This window comes from Meriones unguiculatus, chromosome 17 (assembly GCF_030254825.1).
Source record: "Meriones unguiculatus strain TT.TT164.6M chromosome 17, Bangor_MerUng_6.1, whole genome shotgun sequence".
NCBI lineage: Eukaryota > Metazoa > Chordata > Mammalia > Rodentia > Muridae > Meriones > Meriones unguiculatus.
In genome coordinates this window covers 47,941,624-47,961,866 of record NC_083364.1, presented here as the reverse complement: position 1 = coordinate 47,961,866, position 20,243 = coordinate 47,941,624, and the positions used below count along the sequence as shown (strand labels likewise).

Below are 20,243 nucleotides of genomic sequence, written 5' to 3'. Positions count from 1 at the left end.
GCCGCCACCTGGGCCTCACGTGACCCGACCCTCTCCCGGACACGTGACCACAGTAGGGCCGCGGGGGGCGGGACCGGCCGCTCCTCGCTCCGGACCGCCCCCCGGAAGCGCCGAAACGAGCGCGCCTGCGCAATGGGCGCGCGGGCGGCGGCTTTCCTCCCGGGGGGTCCTCAGCTTTGTGGTCCAGCCGTGGAAGCCGGCAGGAGAAGGGTTTTTTCCCCCTCTGTTTCCGGCTCATAGTTTCCCCACCAATGGGCCTTGAAAACCCACTGCTGCTACTACGGAGCTAGGCAGTCACTATCTCAGCTCTATGATGTCCGTTCTTCCACTAGAACCTTCCCTGAGCGACTGAGGTAACCGCGCCCCGCCGGCAGATTGATGCTCCTGAGCGTGAGGGTCGAGGGCGCCGCCGGCTGCTCCCATTGCGCATGTGTGGGAGGGTTTCCCTGACAGCGAGAGAAGCCTGGCCGCGGTGGAGGGGTGCCGACCCCTCGGCCTTCCGTCCGCTTGCGCCCGGCCGGTCTCTAGTTTGGGCTTCTGTCTGCGGTCCTCAGCGACTCTCTGTGCCCATCCTACCTGTACGCTTTGGGCAAGTATTTACCCTGCCTGGAGTATCGTGGCCACCTGTCATAAAAGACTGACCAGTTAGGCTCCCTGACTTCAGATGAGCCTTCTGTTCCTATCCTGGCTCAGTTGGTCATTAGCCGTGTCTCAGCGACTGGCACTGTGGTCGTGACTGTAAAAGAATCATTCCCAGCAAGCTCTTCCTACTGAGAAGGAAGAGCTGCTACTGAGAGTAAACCAAGAAAAAAAAAAAAAAAAACGATTACAAAATTCTGGAGCAAAGTAATTACAAATAACTGCTTTTCTGCAGTCCCAAACTGTCAGTTACTCACTCCCTATCTTATTTCCAAACCGGCCAGCCCCATTCTATCTCGAGAATCTCCTATCAGATTTTGGCAGTGTGGATCGTTTCCTTAAAGTTCTCTCTGTTCTCTGCTGTCTTAGTTTTGATCTAGTCATGGCCAAACACCTACAGGTTTCCTGTTGTGTTCTGCACAGTCTACAGTATTTGCATTGTGCTTAATCCTTAGGTCTACCAACAGGGTTGCTCATGAAAGTGTTCTTTTTAAGACAATTAAAACCCAGTGGAATGGAACGAAAATGCGCCAGGCGTCCTGCGTTAGGCCCATCAGCGCTGTACACATTCCTGCTAGGTGTTATATTCATTACTTTAAGTTCAAGTCGAATCTTACTGGTAAAGTATTCTGCCAATGAAGGTGAGTTAACATGTGGATGCTCATGGATTAGTTTTAATCACTTGTCTGCGGGGTCCTTGCGAATAAATTATAGGTGATACCTTTTAAAGTACTATGTTTTGGGTGGATGATAAAGTGTATTTAACTTTTATATTTTAACCTTGTTTTCCTTGGCAAGATTTTTTTTTTTTTACCATGGATGAAATTTCAATCATTCAAGTGCAAAATAAAAACACAGTATATCATGACATATGATTATTACTTCATCCAACATGTATTTCTGGATCTCTGGCAAAATGTACAATTGTAGCTTATTTGGAAATACGATATGTTTATTTGGTTTCTTGACATTTGTGAGTCAGTATAGTTATTTTATCAAGGGTACAGTAAAAATTAAAAGTTCAGTGCATGCATACTTAAGACTCAAATCTTGTAGTTTTTTTATTGTAAGGATTTATACAAATACTTAATTCCACAAAACTGCACAGGTTATGTCTTAACTATTGACAGCTATAAAATCATGACATCATGACTTTTAGTGGTCTACTTGGGTCTCCTACGTGTGAATGTAAGTTTTAAATTCAGTTAATATTTGCCTTTCAGGCCATAGGCTGTTTTTATAGTCTATTATTTTCCTTCCTTGTTGCCCTAACAAAAATACTTGGCCAACACAGGTTAAGGCAGGGAAAGTTTACTTTGGCTCACTGAGGGTTCTTCTTGGCAGGGAGGCCATGGCAGCAGACGCTTGTAGTACACTCAGATGGTGTCCACAGGCATCAAGCAAGAAGAGGTGGCTCAGCGCTAAGGAACGCTGGCTCCTCTTTTCAGAATATACAAGTTCGGTTCCCAACATCCACATGGTGATTCAAAACTGACTGTAACTGCAGTCCAGAGAGCTGAAATGTACTCCCCAAACCCAAATCTCCTAACTACATTTCTTCCACTGTATTTCCTCTACCTAGCTATAATCCTTCAAATAATTTATTCTAGACTCTAGAACATTAGTCCCAGTAATTTAGCATGGCATTTGAAGCCCTCTACTAGCCTCCATGATACACATACATGCAAGCAAAACACCCATTCACATAATAAAAAGGAAAAATATTTTAGAATGTTTTTTTTAAAGTGACACTCAACTCACTTTCACCTTCTTAGTCTAAGACACCCACCCTCCACCCCCAGCTCATGAAATGCTATTTCCCACAGTTAAGGAGGGTCGTCACCCCTCAACTATTCTAATTAACATAATCCCTTACAGGCATGCCTAGAAGCTAACCCAATCTAGATAATTCCTCATGGGTGTGACCAGAGGCCCAGTCTCCTAAACGATTCTAGATCTTGGTAATATTAGCCATCATAATAGAGTTCAAAGTGCATAAGATACATACCATGTCCTTAAGAACTGGGTTTATTAGAAGAGATAAACACATAAAAACATTATAGACGTTCGCTGTAAGACATGTAATAAAAGGACTATGTCCAAGATGCAGAGATAGTCTATGAAAAAGTAATGAGTGTATCTCAGAAAGGATGGTGCATAGGAAGCAAGGAACACTTTTCTGACTAGATGACAGTTGATTCGCCAGAAGACCAGGGATGTAGGGTTTTGGATCAAACACAACTTATAAAAAGGAACAGAGGCAAAAGAACAAAGGGAGTTGGGGGAGAACATGTAGTTAAGAATTATTGGGCAAAGACAGGCATGGTGTCGCACGCCTGTTATCCCAGCACTTGGGAAGCAGACGCAGATGGATCTCTGAGTTCAAAGTAGTCTGGTCTACAAAGCAAGTCCAGGACAGCCAAGGCTACACAGAGAAACCTTATCTCAGGAAAAAAAGAAAAATTATTGGGCAATGGTGGCACACATCTTTAATTCTAGAACTTGGGAGGCAGAGGCAAGCAGATCCTCTGTGAGTTCTTCAGTGCTATCCTGGTCTGTAGAGTGAGTTCCAGAACAGCCAAGGCTACACACAGAGAAACTCTAGTTTCAAACAAACAAAAAATAATTATTGAGCAAAGCGTTTAAAATGTTGAATCAAAAAAGGGAGTTTGAGTAGAGAGAGAAGTAACACATTGTTAAGGACTCCATATGCCGTGCTATGTTTGACGCCTGAGGGTCTAGGCAATGAAATACTTGACGGATTATAGTGGAGTGCCAGTAGACTGAAAGAAAGCTAGTTAGAAAATTATTGAAAGTCAAGCCACAGGCGCTGAAGACTAACTAACCCTGCTATTAGAATGTAGAGGATAGTGTCAAGGAATATTCAAAACACAGAAAAAATATGTAATTGGACAGTGTGCTAAATGTGAGAATTAAAGGAGATACAATACTGGATGTTCAAATTTTTCTGGTTCAAGTTGCAAGTAGGTTGATAGTGTTTTTAGCTGAAATGGACTGTTACTAGGAAAAATAATTTGGATCAAATTTGAGAAAAAATTAGTCTTGTTATTTAGCTTCCATGAGGCCAGGAAATATGTCCTACTTACTGCAATGTCTTATACTGACTGACATGAATGTACATAGAGAAAATGCGGAATAACGGAGTAAAAGGAGGTAGTTACTCACAGATGTATTTAGTGATCTCTAATCTAAATGTTGCAGGATTTAGATCTCAATTATTGTCGAATTGATATTTAAGACTCTAGGAGCAGCAGCTAGTACAGATGAGAAAACAAGAAAAGTGGGAATTACATTTAAGCAGAAAGCCAACATTTTGAACAACAGTGTGCCAGGGTCACATACATTTGATGGTTTTAATCCCAGGATTTAGGTGAAGGCAGGAGGATCACAGGAGGCAAGAGAAGTTCAAGAGTGTTCTACATACAAAGCTTTCTAGTGGTCTGGGAGAGACAGGAACATAATTGAACAGGAAGATAATTGAGGACCCTCCCCCCCCAACTAAAGAACATTTTAGTTCTTTTGTTGCTATGAATATAAAAGAACTAGCAAAAGTAACTTAAGGAAGGGACAGTTTATTTCAGTTTACAGTGTGGGCAGATAAAGTGCATCTTGGCAGGGAAAGCATGAAGGTAGGAGTGAGGCAGCTGGCCATTCTGAATCCACAAGAAGCAGGAAGATCCTATCAGACAGTCCAGTCTTTTCTTTTCCCTTCTTAGTCTGGACCCAAGGTCTTAGGGTAGTTTACACATTCAGGGTGGTTTTTCCCTCATGTAAACCTCTCTGGAAACATTCCCGCAGATGCCTAGAGGCATTTCACAGGGGATTTTTACATCTAATAAAAATGACAATGATTATTAACCATAAGAGATAAAACAAAATTGCTATACCTTGTAAAGATATGGCTTAAAACAATTCTAATAGCATTTGTAACTAGAAGATATTTGGCTATCAGAAAATGATAATTTGATTCAGATGGTATTGGTGCACACCTTTAATCCCAGCACTTGGGAGGCAGAAGAGTAGGAGCTCTGAGTTTTGACCCAGCCTGGTCTGCATAGGTAGTTTCTGGCACAGCCAAGGATACACACAAAAAAAAAAAAAAACCCTGTCTCAGAAAAACAAAAACAAAAAATGGAAAGAAAAATGAGTACAGTGGTAGAGTAAGAAACCCAATGTATTTTAACTGATTAGGTGTTATGGGGAAGAGAATGTATGATAAGCCTTGGTGTCTGACATTTATCAAATTTAAAGCTTTCTGGATGCTAAAAATAGGAAATCAGATTAATAGGGGAATAAAGGAGCTATGCTGGAGTCAAAGTAAATATTCATTGAAACTAATCCCTGAGAGCGACAGATTTTGACAGGAGAATGGGCAGATAGTGGGGCCATGGTCCCTTTCTCTGGTACTGGAGGAAAACTGCTAAGTATGTGTACGAGACACGTGGATTGAGGCTGTTTGGGAGTATCTGTTAGAGGAATGCCAGAAAGAACTAATAAGAGCAAAAGTGAGTTAAAGAAGATTGACTAAATAAGGTTTGACTTGTAATCTGAACCTTCTCATTCTCCCTTCCTTCTGTCACGTTTTAGTTTGTTTATTTTTATATAAAGATTTTCTGAGGGTAACAGTGTGATTTAAGTCTACCTTTGAACTGAGTCAAGGGAGGAGGTATTTGAACCAGACTTTGAATAGTATGTATAGTTGAACAAGCAAATAGTTAAATTCAGGTGGACATTTATTAAAGGACAGGTATAGAAATATGACCAAAGCCTGGTCTTTTTGTCATAAGCATTTACTTTCTAAGAATATGGTATCAGCATAATAAATAATTATAATACAGTTTGTCAAGTGCTATTGCAGAGGTAGATAGATTGTGCCTAGAAACAGGCAAGTAGTCAATTTGGCATATCTTGAATGTTCAAGGGAATCTGCAGACAAGAGGGAAAAAGAATCCTGGAGAGATAAGGCTAGGTTGGCAAGTCCCTCCCCCCCCCCCGCCATGTTTGCCAAGTTTTAATATGACTAAGAGAATCAACCAAATGTTCGTAAAGAGAGGGAAATGTGTTTTTAAGATAGTACTTAATAAAGATTCTATTTGTCCTTGTGACTATTATAAAGCAAGTCATCATTAAGTATTTAGAAAAGACAGGTAGTAACTAAAACCAAATCGTGCTAACCACACCTCATTCTTTTTTTTTTTTAATTACACTTTATTCACTTTGTATCTCCCCTGTGGTTCCCTCCCTCCTCCTGTCCCAATCCCTCCCTTCCTCCACCCTCTGCATGCATGCCCCTCCCCAAGTCCACTGATAGGGGAGGTCTTCTTTTCCTTCCTTCTGATCCTAGTCAATTAGGTCTCATCAGGAGTGGCTGCATTGTCTTCTTCTGTGGCCTTGTAATGATGTTTCCCCCTCAGGGGGGAGGTAATTAAAGAGCAGGCCAATCAGTTCATGTCAGAGACAGTCCCTGTTCCTATTACAATGGAACCCACTTGGATACTCAACTTCCATGGGCTACATCTGTGCAGGGGTCTTAGGTTATCTCCATGCATAGTCCTTTATTGGAGTATCAGTCTCAGGAAAGACCCCTGTGCTCAGATTTTTTGGTTCTGTTGCTCTCTTTGTGGAGTTCCTGTCCCCTCCAGATCTTACTGTTTCCCACTTCTTTCATAAGATTCCCTGCACTCTGCCCAAGAGTTGCCCATAAGTCTCAGCATCTGCATTGATAGTCTCTGAAAGGCTGTGCCCTGTAGACTACCATACCTCATTCTTAAGTCAGTAGGCTATGCTTTATAAATTATTTATGGGTGTGGCGACCCACAGTTGCTTCCGCTCAACCTTATAAACAAGAGTCCTTTCTCCCAGCTTAGCATTTATGCCAGGGGTGGGGGAACCAAGCATTGTTCCTGCGTGTACTATGATATGAACCAGATTGGAAAATTCTGAGTGAAAGAAATGCCACAGATGAAGCCCACCTTATTTTTTTTTTTTTTTAAGGCAAACAAGTCAGGCTTGATGACTTATAAGATGAGTACTAATTCATAACTTTTGATGAGTCAGGTGCTGAATAGTAATTATCTGTTTAGAAGTCAGTCTGTGCCCTCCCATGGAGCTTTCTCTGCCCTTGATCCTAACCTCCCGACATATGTATCCAAAGATTGAGAAAAGCTGTGCCAGCTAGAAGACACTTAATATAATGACTATTAACTTTGATTTTTAAATTTAAAATTTGTTAATGACATGTAAAAACATGCAGAATAAACTTGATAGCTTTAAATTTTCCTATTATATTTCAGAAAACAAGTATGACTATCTTCCTACTACTGTGAATGTGTGCTCAGAGCTGATGAAGCTGATTCTCTGTATACTTGTGTCACTCTGTGTTATTAAAAAAGGTAATTACTAAACTATTGTACATTTGCTACATCACACTATCAAAAAGCATTGGAACTCGTGTAATGTTTGTATAATGTAGTCTAGTCCAAGCATAAGTATGTTTTATAGGGAGGGAAACGGGAGCTAAGAAAATGTTACACAGAGTTGTAATGGAAGGAGGGGCGCTCAGAGATTTTCTGCTGTAATTAACGGGGTCTTGCCCACTGTTCTGCCTCATCACTTGTTCCTGAGATGGTTATACTGAATGGGTTTTTATTCATTTTCCGTCTTGGTTTCCCAGTCACGGGCTTTGTCACTATAGTTCTATCTTTTGTAAGCTAAATGCTTTTAGAGAGCATTGGAATGCTTACATGGAAAGTCTTTGCACAATCAGCAGTTTCAGTCTGTGATGAGTTCTAGTTAGTTGAGTGCATTTCATAATTTCATGGCATTTGTACATTGCTTGGAGGGCTTACTTTAAACTGTCCCCCTTCTGCGTTTTATCTCTATCACAGCATGCCTTCCTAACTTTCTGGAAATCTGGAGTTGGAATAATAGCTAAACCCAGGATTAATAAAAGTTAACCATCTCATAGTCAGTACTAGAAAATTTCACTGACTAGTTCCTTTCTCTGATCACCACTTGAGGGGAGAGTGAAAGCATAAAGGCTTCATTCTTCTTTTCTACTTACTCTAACTTATTGAAATCTTGGTTGTATGTTAATGTGGTGTATATATACAACACAAGTGTATATGGAGTCACCTGAAGTGATAGTTCTGCTTTGAGTTGGTAGGAATTATGATTTTGCTTTGCTAAGGGTCTGGCCGGTTGCTCATTGACACAGGTGTGGAGAAAAAAAGAGATACTAATAAATGCCATATTATCTTTTACTTCTGCAGACTTGAAGTAACTTACAAAAGCAATTTAATAAAGCTCATTTTATAGAATTCTACCAATAATCAAGTTTATTGTAGTTTCAATGGAAACAAGCATTCTCAATGAAGATGATATCTTCATTGCTCTGTATGATTCACATATCTCTTTCTTCAGAAGATCATCAGAGTAGACATTTGAGATGTACTTCCTGGAAGGAATTCTCAAGTTTCATAAAGTGGTCCATTCCTGCTTTCCTCTATTTCCTGGATAATTTGATTGTCTTCTATGTCCTGTCCTATCTTCAGCCCGTAAGTAACAGTATAAATGAGGAAATGCCATTGGGAAGTTAGCCCATAAGTAGCAGTGTAACAGAGGAAATGCCATTGGGAAGGCACAAAAAAGTAAGTCCACAAACCCACCTTACTTGTTCTTATCTCTCACTGGCCTTCCTGAAGTTTTCTAGAACCATCTGAATACTGATTTGCCTGTGTGTGCCAGATCATCACGTTGTTGATGATGCCTGTGCTGGCACTTGGGAGGAGTTGCTCCCAGACACAAGGACTATTTAGCCACCCTGACTGTGTAAATGATCAGCTAGTTATTTTGAGCCATCTTATAATCATTCAAGACCTCCACTCAGACAGTATTAATTCAGAAAATACAGTTGATGGACCTCTCTTTGCCCTGCCCGTTTTAATGTAGTTTATCCATTTACTATGTATGTATTTGTATCCATATTTACTATATGACTTTTCTGGGTTTTTTTCACATTTATGTATGTGTTTGTGCATGTATGTGGGTACACATGTGCCATGGCACAAAAGTGGAAGTCATAGAACAGCTTGTGGATGTAAGTTTTCTCCTTCCACCATATGGGTCCCAAGATCAAACTCAGGTCATTGGATTTGGCTCTAGGCACCTTTTCCCATCTTGCTGCCCCCTTTTTATGTTAATCCTATCTACAAATTCCTCAAGAGTATGAAACTATCAATTCAGCTGATTATCCTAGGAATACTCACTCTGCTACATCTTCTGTATCAATTTGGAAAGACATTGCTAATCACAGTTAAGTCTTCGGCCTGGATGGAGACTCATGCATTTTATCCTAGCTAGTGCTTGGAATGCAGAGGCAAACAGATCTCTGAGTGTTTGAGGTCAGCTTGGTCTGCAGAAGGAGGTCTAGGACAGCTGGGGCTGTATAGAGAGATGTTCACTCAAAAAAAAAAAAAAATCAAACTTTACTTCAACACGTAGTCAGCTTGGGTTCCATTGCTTCCTTCCCCAGTATTGCTTAAAGTGAGAACTTTTATTGCCTATATTATATATTAAGTTTTTAAAAAATAATAAATTAACACTTTAATCATAAATAGTATTTTTATTGGCACCGATCCTTTATGTGAAACCTCCCAGATGTGTCTTAGAAACGGATAAGAAGGAGAAAGCAATACACATAGAAGGAAGCAGGAGCCTGGCACTGTCTCACACGTGGAAATCTGAGTAACTGGGAAAGCCTTGTTTGCTCTCAGTTTCAATACTTCTATCTATAAAGTAGAAGAAAAAATACTAAACCAGCTTAAAGGCAGGGACTTAGGCTGCCTGCACACCTGTGTCGCTGTGCTCTGTGGTTGCGTGACAGTAAGTGCTCAGTTCATGTAACATGCCTTCTTTTATCTTTCCACTTTTTTAGACATCGTAACTCATCACAGCAACACGATAATTCACATTGAGTAATAAACATTACTTATGTTTTACTGGAAATTAACAGATTTCCTGCATGTCCAGTATTAAACAAAGTTGCAACTTCCTTATTCTTCTTCCGTATTTATTGCCTGGGTCTTCCTGATCAGCGATAACTACAAATATTATGTAACAGATTGTATGATTTAGTCTGCATTTCATGTCTAGTTCTACTTAAGGAATTAAATAAAGGTGCATAGAAGCTTTAGGACAAAGAATTATGATTAGATTGATTCTCTGGTGTTAACATAGGAAGTGTGTTCAGAATCTGTCAAAGCAGTCGGGCTGACTAGTTGTGTGCATCACAGGCTTCTGTGTGATCGTGATTGCTCAAGGCTTCTTCCCTACTCTTAACCAGCCGCTTTCCTCATCAGCTCTTCCTCTTCTCCTAACCAGAAGCCACAAGCATTTCCATTATAGTGAGATACACTAAAAATATCCATTCATAGTCTCCCACACAAATAATAAGTGATTGGCAAGCTAGAAATGTTGATTGCCCTGATTCAATATATATGTAATAAATTACTACTTTTAATGACCAGTAAGTACATACTATTATGTATCTAATTTTTTTTCTTACTGTTTTTTGGTTTTTCAAGACAGGGTTTCTCTATATAGCCTTGGCTATCCTGGACTTGCTTTGTAGACTAGGCTGACTTTGAACTCACAGAGATCTACCTGCCTCTGCCTCTCCGAGTGCTCGGATAACAGTGTGCATCACCACATCTGTCTATGTCTAATTCTTACTAGAAACCTCAATAGAAAAACATTAGATTTTTAGAATTGCTACTAGTTTTGCTCAATTTTACTTTTTTTTTTCTTTTAACTCTTGTAACTGTGTTTCCTGTTATTAGTGGTTGTTTAAGACTTGATAGTCTCTGTTGTTTATTTGATTTCTTGGTGCAGAGTTTTGCTGTCTCAGACTGCACAGGAGCTCAAGACTCCTGCATTATTAGCCTTCTAAGTGCTGATACCACATATAGATAACAGCACACCTAGTTTCTCTGTGTATTCACCCAAAGTGGTAACAAGAAGTAAAGAAAGGTGAATTATACCATATGATTGTTAAAAAATATTAGTGTTGTCCGATCCATTTATAGGGAACAATGGTAGGATTTCATATATTCTAAGCAACACACACAAAAATAGTAATTTTTAAGAAGTCTGTACCTATAAGATATGATAAACATAATGAAATCTATACACCTAAAAAAGATAATCAAGAGAGTGGACACAGGGTAAGATGATCAATCCTCATTTAGAAAGACAGATGGGATGTGCATTGAACGTACGACAGGAGTCTACTGCAGAAGGCATCTGAAAGACTCTACCTAGCAGTGTTTTCAAAGCAGATACTAAGACTCATAACCAAACCTTTGTCAGAGTACAGGGAATCATATGAAAGAAGGGGAGTTAGCATGATGGGGAAAGGATAGGAGCTCCACAAGGACCAAATATATCTGGGCACAGGGACTTTTCTGAGACTGACATTCAACCAAGGACCATGTATGGATATAACCTAGAACCTCCGCTCAGATGTAGCCCATGGTAGCTCAGTAACCAATTGGTTTCCCATAGTAAGGGGAACAAGGACTATCTCTAATAGGAACTCAATAGCTGGCTCTTTGACCTCCCCACCCCCCAAGGGAGGAGCAGTCCTGTTAGGCCACAGAGGAGGACTTTGCAGCCAGTCCTGAAGATATCTGATAAAACAGGGTCAGATGAAGGGGGAAGAGGTCCCCCCCTATCAGTGAACTTGGAAAGGGGCAGGGAGGAGATGAGGGAGGGAGGGTGGGATTGGGAGGGAATGAGGGAACGGGATACAGCTGGGAAACAGAGTTAATAAAATGTAACTGATAAGAAAAAAACAATTTAAAAAAAAGAAATAAAGAACTAAAAAATAAAAATTAAAAAAAAGTCTGTAAAGGGCTTTGACAGCTGATTTTTAAAAAAAACAAAACAAAACAAACAAAAAAGAAAACAGTGTGCTTCATAGCATGGTAACTTGTTTCTAAACCTAAACCTTTAGAATTTGTATTTCTTAATCTGCTTATACAGATCATTTAGACAGGCATTGCCCAAACTTAAACATATATAACTTGATCATAACCGCATAAATTTAACAAGCAATAAAACCAGAATTTAATCCCCCAGTGAAACAGCTGCCCTAATAACCACTTTGCTTTGTATCTAAAAGACTTTTGTATCAGGTGAACTAGCGAGCTGGGAAGTTGTGAGGTCAGTGCTTTGCTTGGACTGTAATTCTATCTTCTTTTTCTTTCTAGGCCATGGCTGTTATCTTCTCGAATTTTAGCATTATAACAACAGCTCTTCTATTCAGGATAGTGCTGAAGTAAGTAATTGACGGTGGAAGCATATATCATCCTTAAAGTAGGCCAGTCTGGCTTTAATAATTTACCCAGAATGCTGAGCCCACAGAACCCATATGCCAAGATCTTATTTCTAATTAGCCTTATATACTAGATACCATGTTCATCCAATGTGGAAAGCAGCTAGCTCTAGTGCTGTTTAAATCCCCTGCCATCAAGTATATGAAATATCTTGAACTTCTCAAAAATGAGGTATTTGATTACTATTTATTGGTATCTTAATTTTTAGTGTTTTCTTTTTTAATGTTTGTTTTGTGACAAGGTCTCACTTTGTATCCCAAAATAGCCTTGAACTCATAGTCAGGCTGCTTTAACCTTCCAAGTGCTAGGATTAGTAGCCACATCCTTGAGCTTGCATAGGTCTTGTGTATACTCTCACAGTTGGTGAGTTCATGTCTACATCTGCTCTGCTGTATCCAGATGACACTATTTCCTTGAAATTATTCACCACCTCTGGCTCTCACATTCTTTCTGTCACCTCTTCCCTAGTCAGCCCTAAGCCTTGGGAGGAGGGAGTGTGATATAAATATGCTGTTTAGAGCTGACCATTCGGCAGACAATCCCTTATTCTCTGAATTTTAACGACTTACGGGTCTTTATGTTAATCACCATCTAGTCCAACAACAACAACATAAAAATTCTCTGATGAGGGTTAAAAGATAGCCCACTGATAAGGGTTAAAAGTCATCAGATGTAGCCCATGGCAGCTCAGTATCCAAGTGGGTTTCCTAGTAAGGGGAACAGGGATTGAATCTGACATGAACTCAGTGGCTGGCTCTTTAAACCCCCAAGGGAGGAGCAGCCTTGCTATGCCACAAGGGGGACAATGCAGCCAGTCCTGGTGACACCTGATAAGCTAGGGTCAGCTAAAAGGGGAGAAGGACCTCCCCTATCCGTGAACTTGGAAAGGGGCATAGGAGGAGATAAGGGATGGAGGGTGGGATTGGGAGTGGAGGAGGGAGGGGGCTACAGCTGAGATACAAGGTGAATAAACTAATTAATATAAAAAGTAAAAATTTAATTTAAAAAAAGTCATTAGGAGTCCAGATCTCCAACATAAATGTAGCAAGATGTGCATCATGGTCACTGTGGGTTCCCTAACAACCCGAGTAGAGGCTATCTCTAACTCTGTTGCCTGCCTTTGAATTCCCAAGCTGCCCTGTCTGGCCTCAGTGGGAGAAGACTGGCTCAGTCCTGCTGTGACTTGAAGTGCCAGGATGGGTTTGTATCTCTTAGGGGCCTGCCCTTTTCTCAGAAGAAGGAGCGATAGAGGAAAGGGGGTGTGAGGGAAGGACTGGGAGGAGAGAAGGAAGGGGCCTGGGATCAGGCTGTAAAGTAATTAAATAAATAAAATAAAATTCTAAAATATCCATAAACCGTATGTAAGAGAAACAATGATATTTGTCTAAGACTGGCTTAATTTATATACTATGATTATTCCAGTTATATCCAATATTTTGATTTATTGATTTAAAAATGATTTATTTTTTCTTTATTATCAATAAAAGCTGCACTGCATATATACCAAAAAAAAAAAGCCCTGTTTAACAGAATAATAGCAGTAGATACTCCTCTAGGGCCCATGACCTATCTAGCCACCCGTTCTTGGCCCTGATAACAGTGCTACATATGGGTTTCAGCTTGTGGAGTGGGCCTTAAAAACAGTCAGAAGAGGTTGGCTACCCTATGACATTTGTGCCACTATTGTATTAGTGGTCATGTATTGCCAAGCTGACAGTTATTGTATTTTTCAGGGCTCATAGCTAGGTAAGGTTGAGGATTACTTTTCTCAGTTAGTTTACTTTTTCCCTTTGATAGCTTGCATAACGTCTTTGAGCTCTCTGAAAGCTATCCAGTATAAAGCTTCCATAGAAGTCAGGAAATAGTACAGAGCCATAGGACACTGATGAATGAGAGATCTTGAAGAAGAAGAGCTAGAACATAGTGGCACAAGAGTTAAAGGGGAATAAGGGAAGGAAAAGGGTTAAACTGAGTAGAGGATTGAAGAACCTGTTAGACAGTGACTAACATGAAAGACCTTTCAAAAGAGTCATATGGAAACTACTGTAGACATGTATGTGAGTCTACATAGAGTTGCCCAGTAGTGTGACAATACCCCAACTAGTGTCAAGTGCAAAAAGGCAAGTGTCAGGAAGGGATTCTGTCCTCTGACTTGTTGGCCAGTGATGCCACCCAGTTATTTTTTTGTCAGCTTGACACAAGCTGGATTTATCTCGGAAGAGAAACCTCAGTTTGAGAAAATACCTCCATTGGATTTCCTGTCGGCAAGTCTTCAGGAACATTTTCTTGATTAATGATTCATAAGGAAATGGGAGGGCCCAGCTCACTGTCAGCAGTGCTACTCTTTGGCAGGTCCTGGATGGTAGAAGAAAGCAGTCATTTTCTCCAAAAGTACTTATTTGACAATTCTTTATCATTTCTTACAACTCTGTATCCCTAGGAACTCACTCAGAAATGTATCTTGTGTCATTTTCTTGAGAAAGCAATTAGGTGAATCTTTTCATTGTTTTATTCTCTGCTTTGCTTTAATATCACTCAATACAGTAGAAACATAATAAAACTGAGCTTACCTGACACAATTTAATGTAATTGCTCACTTAATAGATAAGTTAATAATGGTAAATTGTGTATAGTTACCCCTAAGAAGCCACAGAATTTGTTCTAAAAGGCCAAAAATTATGTCCAAACATGTGAGCAGGCATGATATACGTATGTGCTGCTTCCTAAGTTAGCGTATGCATTTAGCAGTTTTCACAGAATGAAAGCTGTAGAATTGATGTCAGACTCATCATTCCATATATGTCCTGGGAGTATAGAGCAGGTCTTAAAAGTTGTAGCTATTTAGGAGGAAGAAAGGGATAACACAAATCTCCTTCTCTCATAAACATGTGAGCAGGTAAGTCATTTGTGTGTCACTTAGATCTTTCACAGAGCAGGAATTGCCTATCCTGCCCTAGGTGCTCAAAAACATTTATTACTCCCGGTTCTCACTCTTACACTTCCTGCTTTTCTTGGCTTTTCCCATCTTCTGCTGATGACCTGCTCTTTGCAGACTGTTCCAGCCCAAGAGAGAGCTGCGCTTTCTTCTCTGTTGCCTTTGCATAGATGCCTCTCTACAAGTGTCCCTCCTTCCTCAGTATACTCCCTGGATCATCTGTCTCACCTTCTGCCATCACTTAGCTCCATGGCTCTGTCCTGGTTATATGTAAGCTCCCCTGAGAGGGAGGTCAAATTTTTATCAGCCCAGTTTGCCTGTTTGTTACATGTTTTTTAAACTGAGTAAGTTGACAAGTAGAATAATTGTGCATATATTCCACAAATTTACTCTCAGGCAAAGCAAGTAATAAAGCTTTGTTGGGTTTTATAAGCAGAAATACTACCCAAATATAATTTTTCTTTTACTTATTTTCCATTACTTTTGCTATTTGGTGGCTTATTATTAGGCTCTTGACCCAGCAGCTAATGTCCTTAAAAATTTTGTATGTCATGAAGTCCTTTGAGAAAAGTCTAGTTTCCTTTTCGAAAATTTATCTCCATCAGTTACTAAAGTTTATCCATACGCTTTTTCTGATTCTTTGAAACTGAGCTAAAGTACTCTGTCAGAATTTACAGTTTATTAAAATAAAAATCACTGTGCTGTAGAGATCTGAAATAGCGCTGGAAGACAGCAGTATTACAGCTGTACATGCAAAGGTCATCTGTAGGAAGAAGTTAAGCATATCCTTACGACACTCTGAAAGTGGATAGAGGGGTCAGATTTGAGACACAGGCCTGTCAAGTTTATAGTGCACTTGAGTTGTGGGGAATGCTAGCAACCGTGTATAGTTTATTCAGCCCAAGTATTCAAGTTTCTGAATTTTCAATAGAACAATTAACGGGGAGTGGGAGTGGGAATGAAGTGGAAAAAAATGTGGTAAAATCTTATTTTCTCCCTCTTTGTATAGGCGGCATCTGAACTGGATACAGTGGGCTTCCCTCCTGATTCTGTTTTTGTCTATTGTTGCCCTAACTGCCAGTACCAAAACGTCACAGCATGACTTGGCAGGACATGGATTTCATCACGATGCCTTCTTCACCCCATCCAATTCCTGCCTTCATTTCAGGAGAGAATGTTCCTTAAGAGACAATTGTACAGCGAAGGAGTGGACTTTCACAGAATTCAAGTGGAACACCACAGCCAGAGTTTTCAGTCACATCCGTTTGGGCTTAGGCCATATTCTGATCATAGTTCAGTGTTTTGTCTCTTCAATGGCCAATATTTATAATGAGAAGATCCTGAAGGAGGGGGCACAGGCCACTGAGAGCATCTTCATACAGAATAGCAAGCTTTATTTCTTCGGCATTGTTTTTAATGGGCTGACCCTGGTCCTTCAGAGCAGTAACCGTGATCAGATTCAGAACTGTGGCTTTTTTTATGGACACAATGCATTTTCAGTGGCCCTTATTTTCGTGACTGCCTTCCAGGGCCTTTCAGTGGCTTTTATCTTGAAATTCTTAGACAACATGTTCCATGTCTTGATGGCCCAGGTGACAACTGTCATCATCACAGCAGTGTCCGTCCTGGTCTTCGACTTCAGGCCCTCCCTCGACTTTTTCCTAGAAGCCCCATCAGTTCTTCTCTCCATATTTATTTATAATGCAAGCAAGACTCAGAATCTAGAATGTGCTCCTAGAAAAGAAAGGATCCGAGATCTAAATGGCAGTCTTTGGGAGCGTTCCAGGGGGGTATGTTGTTGTAAATGCACTTTCTGCTCGCTCTTAAATTTAAAACACAATTATTCAAGGAGGTGAATAGCATCAGTTTATCAGAAGGTGTATTAGATCTGTATGACTTACAGGCGTCACACACAGGACTTCTGATCCTGGTAAAGACTAGGTAAACCACAGTGCCTCCAGGATTTTGTGTGTTAATTATGCAATTGCATCACAGAGAACTGCATACGCCGAAGATACTCACTGTACCTTGTCTCGTCCCATCTCCGCTAGATTGATAGGTAGAGAGTGAGCTAAATGGTTTATCGACAATAGGTAAAAGGACTAGTAATGCAACTGTTTATATAACTAGCTTCTAATCCTGGCTTTTTCCACTGCACGTGGTTGGAAAAAGTTAATATTTTACATTGATCAATCATGTGAAATTGAAAACCTGGTACCTTAGTCTTCCTAGTAGTTAGTTATCTGTTTATTTCACTAAAAAAAAAAAAAAATTATTTTTAACAAGAACTATCTCAAATAAGAACATATTCTTAAACATTCAGTTATTCTGAATTTATAATTTTTAACACAGAGATGAACTATTTCACATAATGAGTCCATTTTACTCTTTGGGAAAAAATCTGTCATTTACTAGGTTCATAGCAAACCTCCAGGTGTTGTATCTCTGAGGTTTTGATACAACAGATTTTAAGATTAAAAAAGAAGAAAGAAAAGAAAAAGTGTGTCCCAAACACCTGAGTCAGCAAAAGTGCACCCTTGGAAGTCCTGTTCTTTCCAGGTGCTGCTAATAACTTCCAGCTTACTTTTTAAGGAAAATAAACTCATTTCAGGTACCAAGAACCCTTGGAATCCTTCATGGTTCTTTAATCACTTCCCTGCAAGAAGTGCCCTTGGTCTAAGTTGAATGCACTTCACTTTTTTTATTAAAAAAAACTTGTTTTAAATTTATTTGTACACATTTGTATGCCTTGTGCCCTCAGAGGTAAGAAGGAGACATCAGATTCCTTCAGGGACTAGAGTCACAGGTGATTGTTGTGACATACTCTTTGGGTGCTGGGAACCTAACCTGAGTCCTCTGTAAGAGCAATAAGTGCTCTCTTAACCACTGGGCTGTCTTTCCTGTCCCTCCTCCCCTTTATTTTTTGATCATCTAATGTATTTCAAACTGTAGCATTTCACCTCTTCAACTTGAGGTTATATTCACAGTTAACAAACTAAAATTCATAATTGAATGAATAACCTTTGATTTATATATTTAGTAATTGTTGAAAATGAAGCATTCCTAATTCTAACTAAATATTCATTTCATGTTTCCCTTTAGGATGGAGAGGAGCTAGAAAGACTTACCAAAACCAAGAGTGATGACTCCGAAGACGACACTTTCTAATTGTACCCGGGTGGTTGACAGCTCTCGCAAGCTGTGTTTGCACATTTTCAACATTTGTGGCAATTGTCTTTTCCGATAAACTGATGATGTTTGAAAGCATAATATTCTTTACATGTATCTAACCACTACATAAACAGCTCCATCCAAAACTTAGAGCAGCCACAGGGTGGCAGAGTTCTGAGACATGAACATAGGACTGTGAATAACCCAGTACTTGATGAATCAACAGAATGCATAAGCAGATTTTTCTTCCTCAGCCTCTAGCCTCCAAAAATCATGTTAACTAGACCCTACACATACACAAATGGAGACAGTTTGCCAGATACTAATCACTGTGTCATATTGTCTGCCTGTCCTGGTCTCTCCTCCCCCCACCTTCATTGTTATAAATATTGTCTATGTTTTCCCTCAGATTTCGAGGCCTTAGCACTAGTCATTTTGCTTTTATTAAAGCAACAAGATTCTAAAATTTTTTGGCTGAAAGACCTAAGTATCTGGCTGTGCCATAGATTTTGGATAACATCCTTTGTGATAAATATTTTTAAAGCTATTCTTCAGAAATAAAATTTCCAAATTTAATTTTTTTGGAACTTATAAAAAATTATATTCTTAGTAATTATCTTTTTTTTTTTTTGCAGCTTTATTTACATGAAAGTTGGTTGCCAAGTTGTCATGTTACCACTTGTATTTTAAATCACCTAAACCTTTGTGAATTTGTTTTGTTTACTTCATCCTCCTCAGTTTGTATATTTACAAAATCTTGTCATCATCACTTTTTGATGTTACATTCCTGTGTTGAGAATTAAGTTGTTTTAATTTTTAGTTATTAATTGAACCTTGTAACTGTTAGGTATCTTTATATATAGATTCTAAAATTCTAAAAGTCAAGAACCTTTATAAGAATCCTTTTGTAAAAACTATAATGACTTTTAATGAAACAGTAGTGTTAGTCTGACAGAGGGCCAGTAATCAGTAAGTCACCTAAAAATAGCTTACACTTACAAGTGCATGGTATTTTTCAAGGTATGTTTGCATGCAGCCAATTGACTCTTTGTTGGTAGAACAATCATGTGACAGGTAATTAAAAAGTCAGAAAATAGAGTGATATGTTCCAGCTCCTACAGCTGGGTGGTGATAGAAACAAGCTTCAAGCCTGGGTGTTTACAAAGTCATATACTGTAAGTGTGAATTACAAGCTACCATGCAGTTTGCACATTCCTTCTTCAAGTTTCCATGTATTTATATTTAAGATATTAGTATTACTATAATTCATCTGTCTACCCAGAATAATATAACTAGCAGTCACTGCTAAAACTTTTTCATTAAAATAATTATAGACTAATCTTGTGTCTGTATTCTTTTTTTTTAATTTTTTATTTAACTTTTATTATTTACACTTTATTCATTTTGTATCCCCCCCATAAGCCCCTCCCTCCTCCCCTCCCGATCCCACCCTCCCTCTCCTTTCTGCATGCGTGCCCCTCCCCAAGTCCACTGATAGAGGAGGTCCTCCTCTCCTTTTTTCTGATCTTAGTCTATCAGTTCTCATCGGAAGTGGCTGCATTGTCATCTTCTGTGGCCTGGTAAAGCTGCTCCCCACTCGGGGAGATGATCAAAGAGCAGGCCAATCAGATTATGTCAGAGGCAGTCCCTCTTCCCATTACTATGTAACCCACTTGGACACTGAACTGCCATGGGCTACATCTGTGCAGGGGTTCTAGGTTATCTCCATGAATAGTCCTTGGCTGGAGTATGAGTCTCTGGGAAGTTCCCTGTGTTCAAGTTTTCTTGTTCTGTTGCTCTCCTTGTGGAGTTCTTGTCCTCTCCAACTCTTGCTATTTCCCACTTCTTACATAAAATTCCATTCACTCTTCCCGACAGTTGGCCATCAGGCTCAGCATCTGCTTTGATAGCCTGCAGGGCAGAGGCTTTCAGAGGCCCTCTGTGGCAGGTTCCTAGGTTGTTTCCTGTTTTATTCTGGCTTTCAGAGGCCCTCTGTACCAGGTTCCTAGGTTTCCTGTTTTCTTCTTCTGATGTCCATCCTCTTTGCCTTTCAGGATGGGGATTGAGCATTTTAGTTAGGC

At 39.7% G+C, this 20,243-nt stretch overlaps 1 protein-coding gene across 2 annotated transcripts; it reads left to right on the top strand.

Moving 5' to 3' along the window:
- The first annotated feature begins 97 nt into the window (after positions 1–97).
- Positions 98–19,498, top strand: Slc35a5 (solute carrier family 35 member A5). Of its 2 annotated transcripts, none has more exons than XM_060370479.1 (7): positions 98–353; positions 1,095–1,280; positions 6,954–7,052; positions 8,086–8,216; positions 11,931–11,998; positions 16,001–16,781; positions 18,094–19,498. In XM_060370479.1, the coding sequence occupies exons 2-7, from the start codon at positions 1,115–1,117 to the stop codon at positions 18,157–18,159; spliced, it is 1,311 nt and encodes a 436-aa protein (XP_060226462.1). In that variant the 5' UTR covers positions 98–353; positions 1,095–1,114; the 3' UTR covers positions 18,160–19,498. The 2 variants fall into 2 exon arrangements, with proteins under 2 accessions (XP_060226462.1, XP_060226461.1); XM_060370478.1 differs by having other exon boundaries at positions 8,083–8,216.
- Positions 19,499–20,243: the final 745 nt, after the last annotated feature.